We start from the raw sequence: 12,364 nt of genomic DNA, 5'->3' as shown, positions 1-12,364 counted from the left end.
CCTAGCCATTAGAAACCTGCCGACTGCCATGTATGCAGCTGTAGTATCGGTCATAGCCTGGATGGCGTTCTACACTTCCACTTCCATCACCACCTCATCCAACATGTTGCACAAGATCTCTGCAAAATTTCCCTTCATTGGAGGCATCAATTGATTTTAAAAATACTATTTGTCCCCTTGAAGCAACTAGAAAGTTGATGAGTGTTTTATTCCTACCATACATCCACCCATCAGATATAATGGTGCAGCCATTCTTTTCCCAAATTCTCCTTTTCTTTTCCACTAGTTGATGAGTGTTTTGGACCTCATCCTACAATAATGGCCCACTCAACTCATAACGACTTAAGGCTTTGAACCCCTTACCTAGCATGACCAATGCAGTGACCAATTGCTCTCAATATGGACTAGAAGCAACATTGAACACAATATTATTTTAGAACCAAAATCTAGCACACGCCAACTTTGCCTCATGTTGCGGTTCTTTATTCCATGCAATGCCTTGTAATCCAGGTTGTGCACTTGGAGTGTTACGTGCAACAAAAAAGTTTTCCATATGGCTGCCCACACTTTCTGATCCTCGTATCCATGGCCCAAGGAAGAAGAGGCCCCCACATTTGCACGTGACCCTATAGAACGAAAATCTGCCATTGGGGCTGCCATTGCCTTTACTATTCTCTTTGTTGCTGCCTTCTTTTGGTCCTATGCTTCAAGCGTTGCTATTGCGTCCCTCGTAGCTTCTTTAGGACATTTGTCACATGGTGTAATATCTCGGCAATTGATCTTTGCAAGGTGATATTTAAGCTGATTTATGCCACCGATCATGAGCCTAGTGCAATGGATATAAATGACCGCTCCTTGCACTGCACCTAGTGTCTCGTGTTTCCAACTAGGGTCCCTCTTTCTGCCACCAGCTCTATTTGTAGAAGTCATTTTCTTTTAGAAAAGTAGGATGGGAACCTAGCAAAAGAGAGAGCCAACATCTCTTCAGTCTTTACAAATTAACTAATATGTTACAATATCGGAAATACATAATTGTTAGATTATATGTTTAATGATTGGGAAGGGCAAGTACCCATGATATTAAGTTGTTGTCTGGGTCTAGATTGTAGAATACATTTTCAAGTAAGTTGCTGTTTGGGTCTAGATTCTAGAATTAAAAGATCTTTTATCTTCTACATTGCCGTAAAGCCTTGGATATGTCCAACAAATCTAATCTTGTTATAATAGCATGACGAATTGAGAGTTCCTTGTTGCGAGCTAGTAACTTTTTCTTTATGGACCATGGTCACTATGTAGGTTGCTTATGATATCTTGTCTATTAGAGCTGTCTTTATTGTTTGTGAGCTAGTTATTTTGCCTTTATGGTCACTATGTAGGTTGTTTAAGATATCCTCTCTATCGTAATTGTCTTTATTGTTTGAGTCTACCAATCCTTTGGCTATAAACAACCATGAATGCTTATGATTTTCTAATACAAATAAACTAACTTTAACATGAAACTTAAATGTTCAAGAGAAAATAATGCCAACAGAAGAAATTAGGAGGGACAAGCATCCAAGATGCTGCTAATTGACACTGCAAAAAGAAGCCAGACTAAAGGCAATAAAACAAATGTCCTACCGTATGGCATTGCTCAACTTCTCTTATGGGAGTGACTTAAAAGGCAATACACAAGTTTTCTAAAAACATTCAACAATTTTTCTAAATATAACCTGTAAATAAATTCAACAACCTTGATTCACAAGGTTCCTAAAAAAATTCAACAAGTTTGATTCACTACTTTCCAATATAAATTAAATGCCAATAAATATGGGATCAATACTGCTTCATAGAATAGAAGAATCAAGAAATAGATACCAGCTTGGCATAACCCTAAACGCGATTTTGCTTTGGAAGTCAGTTCGCATCCAAACAGGTCCCGTCGCACGTTGGAAAGGAAGGCCATGTCGCATGAAGGCAAAATAAAAAAAATTGGGGTTTTGTTTATTTCGCAATTCCTTTTTATATTTCCTTTAGCCGATTTTAGGTGTTTTTTTGCAATTTTCAACCTAAAAATTGCCGCGATTTTCAATGAAAACTTGGCTGCAAGTTTATTCGCGAGTGACTGGTGCCAAGTTCTGGCTCACAAGTACTTGCGAGTTGCGCGAGTTTGCTGCGAGTTTTTCAACCTTGGTGAGGAGGAACTGGTTTACAGACGAGTGATATTTTGAGCTTTTCTGTAGTTTTGGTGCAGCTTTTCATAGGCCTGATGCTCTATACAAGGATCTATGTGTGCTTTGTACGATCATTTCCTCTCTAAAATTAATGAGAACTGCCTCACTAAAATTTTAAATCCTAATGTGGTGAAGGAGGACCAAGGGAAAATGGAGAATATGCAAGGTTAGCAAACACATGTTTGTATGTGAAAGCAAGAGCAATGCCGTCCATGAGAGAGGTGGTGGAGGAACTTGCTTGGATAAGAACTGCCACAAGACAGCCAGGGTTTTATAAAGATGTGACTCTTGTAGAGCACAAGGGTGATCTAAAACAAGCAAGGCTAAATATTTATGCGGTTCAATCAACAACCGGTGCATCAGATTAATTGGGTGATTGAGAGTCTGCATCAGATTGAGATTGCAGTCTTGTGGTTTGCATTTTTGCAGCCATATGAGGGTTTTCAATGATCTTGTCCAGAGTTGGTTTGCCTGTTTTTAAAGTTTGCACATGGATTTTCAGCAAGAGCAATTTTTATGTGTTGATATTGACCTTCATTTTTTCAGTTCAATAACCTTGTATTTTAGGACTTCAATAAATCCATAGGTGATATGATGCAGATGTGCACACCATCTATAATGGAGTTTGGGATTACTCAGTATCCATTTTTTTTTCTTTTTTCGCACATGATTGATTGGGACAAACTACATAGTGGTGTGATGTATCAGAGTGTGGAAATGGATCATAGGGAGTGATTTCCTCTTAATTTGGGGTTTTCAAAGTTTAAATGCACCATCTTCATCATGATCCGCAGAGGATGATTGCTCAGTTTAGATTACAGGGGAATTGTTAGATATAAATTAATAATAAATTATTAAATTGCAATCCCAAGCCTAACACCATTTATGGTTGGGGGTTTGGTTACTCCTGGTTGGTTTAGAGAGTTACATTTACTATATGCTATGAGATATTAACGTATTTGTGTATGAATTCCTATTGTCATTTTTTATGCTTGTCTATGTTTAGCTCATGATCCAACGGTAGGTCAATTTTTTTTTGACAATCTTAATTTATGGTGTGAAAAATTTCTATAATAGTTTGTTAATTGTTTAGCTATTGTATTAATATGGCCTATGATAATCTTTTGGTCAGTCAATTGAAAGTAAGTGTCCTTTACTTGATGATTCTTGCAATTTTGTCATGTTTTTACAATAAACCTCTTTAATTACTTTTACAGTTATATAAATTTCTCTTAAATAAATAATGAAAGAAAAAATACTTTTTTGTTTATAGTTAATTGATTGACTATTAATGACATTTCCTAGAGCGGAAATTGGGCTCAGAGGTGATTCCAGTGTGAATCTGAGTATCTGCACACCCTAGAAGAATTGGTGCCAATATGGGGATCAAAGTTGGAGGATCAACCAACATAGCGTAGAACTATATTTGTTTAGCTGATGCAGGATGAACCTCTAGCAATTCAAGCAATCATTTTAGTAGTTACTAAGGCTGGGTAAAAATTTTCAATGCTTCAAAGACATATGATTAGGCAAATGCTGCTTTCTTTAACGATAAATGATGGAGATTGGGTTTGGTCTTTTAGGATGAAGGAAGCAGCTCCGGATATATTTCTAGATCTGTTCTATTGGGGGCACTTGAAAGTTATGGTGAGCAGTATGTTACCAGGATTTATGGAACTGTGTGAGTTGCACAAGCTTTTTGGGATAAATTGACAATGCATTTTGAGTCTTGTACCAAAATTTAGGTAACTGATAATTAGTAACTACAGAAGATTGGCTTGGAAAAAGCCTTCAGGTAATTAGGATTAATACTAATGTTATCAGTGGAATATTGATAAGATTGACTTGCAATAGCTTCCAACTAAAATCTCTAGTGACTTGTAGTACACAAAGTGACATAAGAGTCATTGGACACAAACCAAGATTGGATAATTGAAATCTAGCTTCCATCAATGATTTGTTAGGCTAAGAATCTATATCCTATTGCAGTCTTGTCTTGTTCTAGGGGATTGGGCAATAGTTGAGCTCAGTGTTGAAAGGATAAAGAGACCAGGCTATATTTTGAATGCAAGGAATGAAAGATTATAGACTTGTAGTGATAGGTTCTTAAGACAAAACACACAGGCCACATTGAATCTTGTCATTGGAATAAAGGATTTACACAAATACATTCCCTAAATGTGCAGGTGTGTTAAATGGATGCATATATTTACATAGTTTGTGAAGCCATTAGTGTCCATCAATTTAAGTTACAGAGGTTTTCTCATTGCAAGTCTTTGTGTTGTCTTGCCCTCACTATTATAATTATCTATGTTTCTGGGTCTTTGAAATAGGCCACCGAATGCAGAAATGTGGCACAGCTCTGGGATAGCCTGAGGTTCACCCAAGGTTTGGCCTGAGTGAAACCAGATGGAACCTGCGTAGAAATCAGAAAAAAAAGTGTCAAAATCAGAAAAATCATGATTGGGCATGCAAGTTGGAAGGTCTGTTTTCTTGCTGTTCTGGATTGAAGAGAATCTGTAGGTGTGTTGAATGGATGCATGAGAATTAACTTACCCTGCTGTTTGGGAACCTATGGTGGGCTTGCCTATATTGACATAGTTTATGAAGTCTTCAGTGTTCATCAATTTAAGGTACAGAGATTTTCTCATTGCTGAGGCAATTCTTTGTTTTTTCTTGCCCTTACTATTCTAAATATCTATGCTACCAGTTTCTTTGAAGAAGGCTGGCAAAATGCAGAAATATGGGATGGGTCTGGGACAGGCTGGGGTTCACCGAGGTTCAGCCCAAGCAAATGCACAGGGAAGCTGCATAAAAAATCAGAGAAATCTTGACTGGATTTGCAAGTCGGAAAGTTTTGGTTTTTTCCAATCACCACATTATACATGTTAGAAAGTCTTGCATGACCCTTAGCTCTCTGCCCTTGGCACTGGTAAATCTGTGTTGACAAGGCATCATCTATCATGTCAGAACACCTCTCCACATGTCTATCTTGTGTTTAGAAAAGGTTCATTCTTCGCAACTACTAATCTGTACACATAATATTAATATAATATAGTGTTACCTTTTCATGTGTTGAAGGTGTGTGTTCCCTTTCAAGGTTAAGTTGCTTAAAAGACTACTATTTAGAATAAACCATTATCTGTACCTATATTCTAACATTTTATCTAGATAACTATTTTAAGCAAGGTTAAAAAATAACATTCATAAAGAATTCTGCATTAGCTGTACAAGTAAACAATTTTTTATAAATAAGATTTTTTTGAAAATTTTTGGTAGAAGTTATTGCAGTTGATGAAACAGGTAGAAAATTGTGAAATTGTGAATAATATACTATAATTTTTTTATTTGTTTTGGCAAAAGGCCGTAGCCTATAATATATTAATATATAACTGTAAGAAAATATATAATTACATCTTTGGAATGCCAAAAGGAGGGGATAAAAACACCCTCAGACACCAGTACATAATGTTCAATAGACTATACAGCAAGCCTAATAAGAAAGACTGAAGAACATGCTGTAGATAAACAATCAATTCACATAACTAAAGAAGTGATTCCACCTAACCCAAAATGATCCACTACCTGACAAACTACAAAAGATTTAGATACAGGAAGCCCATTTCTTCTGTCTACCATTAGAACTTCCTAGAGAAGAAGGCAGAGCATTAATACAAATTTGGATTGGCCATAATCTAATTTGGCCCCAACACTGAGATAATTGCAGAGTGAACATTACTGCATGGCACCACAAATGCAGATGGCAACAAAAAAACTGAAACATTCCCCTGGAACCTCATATCAAGGTAATCCCCTCTGATTGAATTCTCAGAGCCACATTTGAGCAGAGCATAACAAAATTAGTAAAAGGCAGAACAAAGCATAGCAAATTGAATTGAAGGCAAGGAAATTCGAGTGAAGCCACCATTTTATCTATCCTTCGCACATGCAAAATGGCATAGCAGACTGAATTAAAGGCAAGGAAAGTCGAGTGAAGCCACCATTTTATCTGTCCTTCGCACACGCGAAATGAGAATGAACAGCCAATGCCATCCTTTAACCATCATTTTGGAACGCAGTAACACACTCAGAACAATTAAAGTCCACAAGGAGGAAAACCATCTTGAGCCCCCTGAACTATCTATACGCATGCAGTTCAGATTGCCTCAGACATAATTCCCCTTTTGATGATATCACACATAGGCTCAGCAACAGAATTTTATTTTATTTTTTTTGAAATTACTTCTCCTGCAAAACAGAACACATTATTAGTCAACTTTTTTTGGGTTTCTCGAGTTGAATTTTACTCCTGAGATCCGGGTAAAGAGAAAGGTCTCCTTGAGGGATAATAATCTCTCCATTAATGACACAACCTTGATTTGCAAGAAGATCAACAACCTGATTAGCCTCTCTATAACAATGAGTAACCTGATAGCTTTTGATATTCTGAATTATAGCTTTGATTTCCTGAATTATGTAATCAATTTTCCAATTCGGAGCATGAAATTCCTTAATAGCCTGAACTATGATCATAGAATCCTCCTCTATGATAAGCTCAGTTATGTGCATCGAAACAACCAATCTTAAACCAAAAAGGACTGCTCGCGCTTCTGCAACATTGTTGGAGCCATCTGGAATCCTAGCCATGCCTGCAATGATCAATTCTCCCAATTGATTTCTAATGACACAACCAATCCCAGACACCCCAGGATTCCCCTTGGATGCACCATCAAAGTTAAGTTTGTAAAAATCTGACTAAGGCCATTTCCATCTAATCTCCTTCTATTAACTTTCTTGACCGTACTGGCCAAAAGGCTACCTTTTAGAGGAAGCTTCACAAGCTTCCAAACCTTCAACACTTCATTATCCTAGGATGTAAAAGTAGAATCAATCTTTTTGTTTTTCAGTGTATAAGTATTAACAGTCTCTGAGATAGCCACTTCAATTCTTTGTTTCAAAACCTCCACAGAATTCACCTCTTTTCGGAAAATACGCCTATTCCTTTCCCACCAAATTTCCAATTAGCTAAATGCTATTTTATGGACGAAAAGAGGGGAATTTATCAATTTGATTCATGCAGGAATATTATTTTCAATTTCTTCAATTTGAATTTGTACTTTTGCCTATCCAATTTTTTTGAAAAAACATTTCTAGTAGTCAGCCTTGGACAATTTTTTTCCGAAAGTATATGGATATCCGAAGATAAACAACTCCAAGGATCTGGTCAAATTGTAGTTGTTCATGAGGAATCTTTCGTCATTAGATTAGCTAAACCCTATTTAGGTACTCGAGGAGCAACTCTTAATAGTTATTATGGGAAAATTCTTTACGAAGGAGATACATTAATAACTCTGTTATACGGAAGATTAAAATCCGATGATATAATTCAAGGTCTTCCTAAAGTTGAACAATTGTTAGAAGCCCACTCAAATACTTCAATATCAGAAAATTGAAAAAAAAGATTTCAAAAATTGAACAGATACCTAGCAATATTTTTTGGAAACTTTTGGGGATCATTCACCAGTGTTAGAATGACTATGGAGGATAGTCAGAATCAGTTGGTCAATGAAATTCAAAGGGTTTATCGATCCCAAACTATAATAGCTGGGGCCACCTCCCATATAACAGAAAAAAAGGATTCAGTAAACAACTTAGGCCAATATTCAAATACCAAGGAAAGGGAAGAATGGAGAGGGGCTGCCCAATTTAACTTCATTGGAAACCATTTCCAGCAATCCTGAGCAAAAGAACAATTAAGCAGGAAATGATTTGTGTACTCAAAGACTTCATTACAAAGCACACATTTGAAAGATTGAGTCACTTGAAGATTACATAATCTTTCACTCATTTGTTTCTTAATGCCAACCATGCAAATGAACCAGCTTTTTGGAGTCCAACATCCATCCAACAAAAGGAAAAGCCTCTTGGAAAAATCAGACTCACATTTTTGGAAAGAATACTATACCCTTGCTTAATTGAGTAAGTGCCAGATTTAGAGGGGAGCCAAATAAGTTTATCCTTAATATTTCAAAGGAAAATCACTCTCTTTGTAAACTCAAAAGCCAATTTCTCTTTTTGGAGAGGAGGTGCATCTATCTCATTTAAATCCTTCCATATAACTACCCATAAGCCGTCAATGTGAGAAACATTAAAATAGTCACAAACTCTACTGCCCCATTCAGCTTGTAATGTATTTTTGATAACATCTAGCCTCTGCACTTGATCAATTGGAGGAAAACCATTCCAAAAATCCTCCCAAAATCTAATTGATTTGCCATCATTTTCTAGCCGTGTGAGATTAGGGAGAAATAGTTCTCTACACTTAACTAAAAAGTTCCACATTTGAGATCCTTTTGGAGGATCAAGAATGGAGAAATTTCTTTCTGCTTCTTCCGAATCCAAATACTTAGCTCTCATGATAATTGGCCAAAAGGAATTGCTGCTCTCATGTAATTTCCACACCAGTTTGGCACCTAAAGCAATATTTCTATCATCAAAGTGGTGGATGCCAGTTCCCCCATACTATTTGTCTGTAGTTACCTTCTCCCAAGCCAACAAATGGATTTTGCTTTTTGGGTCCCCGTTTCATTTCCAGAGAAACTTTTTAAAAATCGATTCAAGATCAGACTTTACACTCCTAGGCATGGGAAGCATCAACATAATATAATTAGGGATAGTGGTAAGCACAGATTTAATCAACAATATTCTACCCGCTAAAGATAGCCATGAGTTCTTCCATGATTCAATTCTACATCTGACTGATGAAACAATTTTAAACCAAAAGCAGCCCTTATTCACACCTGAAAAGAGAGGTATACCAAGATATTTACAAGGCAAAGTACCTTGTTTGTAACCCATAACTCTGATCAATCTACCAGCTAAGATGGGTGAACAGTGAAATAGAAAAACTTTGGACTTAGCTGCATTTACCTTCTGTCTTGACACCTCACAATACTCTTCCACTACTTGCTTGATGACCTTCGCTTCCCTCACAGAAGCACTTCCAAACAATACTATATCATCTGCAAATAAAAGATGTGTAACAGCTAGCACAGTTTGGGGAAGGGCAATTCCTTTCCAAATGCCCCTATTATGAACCTCAGCAACCTTTATACTAAGACACTCGGCCATTAGAATGAACAAAAATGGTGTCCGAGAATAATATAGTATAATTATATATAATAAGATATTAATATTATCTATTATATAAAGATATAATAATAAATTAATATAATATGAAAATATTATATTAATATTATGTATTCATATATATTAATGTTGTATAAATATAATAATATAAATCATATATTTATATTATATATTAATGTTTTTCTATTATATATATAATAATTATATTATTTAAAGACAGGTACACATATATACATTTGAACCTGTACCCGTACCGAGGGCAAATTTTTTGTTATACTGGCATATCCAAACCAGCCCCTATCCCTGTACCAGGGCTGGCAACTTAGCTAAATATGTAGGTAGGTTTATTCCTTTTATTTGCTTTTGTTATTTTTTTTTCTTTTAAATATTTTTAAGACTTTGTGTCTACACAAGATGAGGAAAGTAAGGAAAACAAGGTTCGCAACGTTGGAAAGCAAAAACTTCAACAGCAATGTTTTCTCATTTGACAAGTTTCTATTTTGTCCTCGTCTTTCTTATATATCTCAGTTAGCTCTTCCAAAGTCAATGCATAGTACATTCTATTTATTCATCAACAGTTTACTTTTTTTGTTTGGAATTATGTTTTTATAATAATCTTCATTGTATATTTATTCAAAAAATCAACTAGCAGGCTTATAAGTTCAATGCATTCGACACATTTTGGGAATACATTATCTTCATGCTTCATCAACTTTGTTTATTTGTGCTTCTAATTATATTGTAGTGTTATTGTTAAGATAAGCGTTCTATGTTGAAGTTTGGCTAAGGTAGCATACAAAAACCTTAAAACTACATTTTTTTTTCCTGCAAAATCATGTTTTTTTTGCTGGATGCGTAGGATTACTCATCCAGGACAAGGAATTCCAGACAAATTGATAAAAGAAATGTTTGATCATGACCAAGATATGTCTCGGGAGGGTTTGGGGCTGCACATCTGTCACAAACTGGTTAAAATAATGAATGGAGAAGTACAATATTGCAAGGAAGTAGGAAGGTCATCCTTTATTTTAACTCTTGAATTACCTCCAGTGCAAAGTGAAGAGCAATAGGAGTGTTTCAATTAACTCAGGTAATGCAACATTTTTTTGTCAACCCTTTGACAAGATTAAGCGCAAAGTCTTGTTTACTAATTTTCTCATTGACATTATGTAGTTAGAGGTCAAGTTCTTGCATCTTAGAGCTACTAAGCAAAACTGCAATTGCAGAGTTGCATTGAGGGTGTTCTGTATAACATGTGTATATAGCGTATTGGGAAAAGTTTCTCTGGCCGATATTTAATTGTATTTTAGGAGGGGATGAATAGATTGGGCATTGACTCAACATATTATTTACAGACTTAATGGTTGATGTTCACTAACAGAGGTCAAGGTGCATTCATAATGTACACAGGACTGCACTTTGAGACTCCTTTGCCCATTTCATCTCTTGAGAGACATCTCACAAAATAAATACTCTGCTTTCTGACATAAAAATATTGTATAATGACGAACAATTTCAAGGCAAGACATGTTGAACATCAAAATTCCTCTTATCTTGTAAAGAGTAGCATTTTCTCAAATATGCTGTAGAAGAACTATGTTGCACATTGCAAGGGATCTTGGATACAATGAAAAAGTTACATTAGTTTTTCAGTGAGTGCTTCATTTCCAATGCAGCATTGGCTTATACAGTGATTCTTGTAGTGAATTCATTGATCTCCTAAGTTGATCGCATTTCTCTATAAGAGCAATCATTTCCATGATAAAGAGAGCTGGGTTATAACTTATATCTGTGCAACTCTTAGTCTCCTTTACATTTTGATTTGGTGAAACTATGGCTGAGTTGTAAGGTGACTCTTATCCGATTTTAGGTTTTTATGGTAAATAACTTCATGCTAAATTTCATCTCAATTGGTTTTTGTGAAACATCCTGAAGACAGTAGTAATAGAAATTTAAATAGTTCTTGATAATTAGCTAATTATTATATTCAACACCATATTTTTGGTGTCCTAGAAAAAATAAGCATTCTTTGTAAACCTATAAGATTTTCCTGGTGGTAAATTTAATTTCTTCAAATCTTCTCAAATAGAAGTTTTATCTTAAAATTTCTTAAACATCTTTTTCACTGATAAATTTCTTTTTGGTATTTTGATGGGATGGAATCCTTTTGACAATGTAACAGTTGATTTATTGCATTTTGTTTCAATGTTGGTATTTGTGCCAAAAATAAATAAATTTAAGGGGATCTTGGATGGCTAAAACACACAAAATAAAATTGGTTTGTTGCAGATCAATTTTGTCTTTGATAGGTAAAAATAAGAACAAGTAGCAGAGGGCAAAGACAGAAACAATTGAGTTAGGTCTACGAGGGATCCCCAATTGAAAAGATACAGAATCAGTCTTTCTATTGATCTGAGAATAAAACGATATCAGCATGCTACCTATTCATACAATCCTTTGAGCCAATTATTCTATTTAGCAGAGGTAGATCATTATTGAATCAGCTGATGACAATTCTGCCTCTGGAAGAGACCCCATCCATTCATCAAGTCTGAATCAAAGCACGAGGTAACTTGGGAGTGAAATCCTGGCATCATGGTAGGCTAGTTGCAAACACTTCCAGGCAGAATAGTAGTCTAAAAATTATACCTGTAGAAGCAGAAGCAGTGTACCAGTCGCATTCTACATCCCTTCCTAACACTGAATCAGACATTCCAACTAATCCAACAAAATTTGTAGTTTGTCTGCAAATCCAAATACATATTTTAATTTTCAAATAATTCAAAACTGGGCTCCCAACACATATTTTGATTTAAGGGGCATCAAAGGAAGAACCCAACTTCCCAACACAATTTCTCCATTTTTCAGAGCATGCAATTTTCTTCAAAGCCCCTAATTTTCAAATCTAGTTTCTGCGAAATTGAATGTATCTTATACTCAATTAATATAATAAATATTTTGGCCTTTTTGTGTTTGCTCAAAACCTTGAATCATTACAGGTC

The 12,364-nt window shown here is 35.6% G+C and overlaps 1 protein-coding gene across 1 annotated transcript in view; it reads left to right on the top strand.

Annotated features, from left to right (window-relative positions):
• LOC131067548 (phytochrome) overlaps positions 1–11,148 on the top strand; it is a 128,206-nt gene extending 117,058 nt beyond the window's left edge. Inside the window, exon 4 of the mRNA XM_058002615.2 lies at positions 10,222–11,148. Coding sequence (XP_057858598.1) covers positions 10,222–10,432 — 211 coding nt within the window. The 3' untranslated portion in view covers positions 10,433–11,148. The remainder of the gene's footprint in view (positions 1–10,221) is intronic.
• Positions 11,149–12,364: the final 1,216 nt, after the last annotated feature.

The sequence above is a fragment of the Cryptomeria japonica genome, chromosome 10, assembly GCF_030272615.1.
Source record: "Cryptomeria japonica chromosome 10, Sugi_1.0, whole genome shotgun sequence".
NCBI classification, from domain to species: Eukaryota; Viridiplantae; Streptophyta; class Pinopsida; order Cupressales; family Cupressaceae; genus Cryptomeria; species Cryptomeria japonica.
The sequence above is the reverse complement of the archived record's forward strand: the minus strand, read 5'-3'. Positions and strand labels throughout refer to the sequence as shown.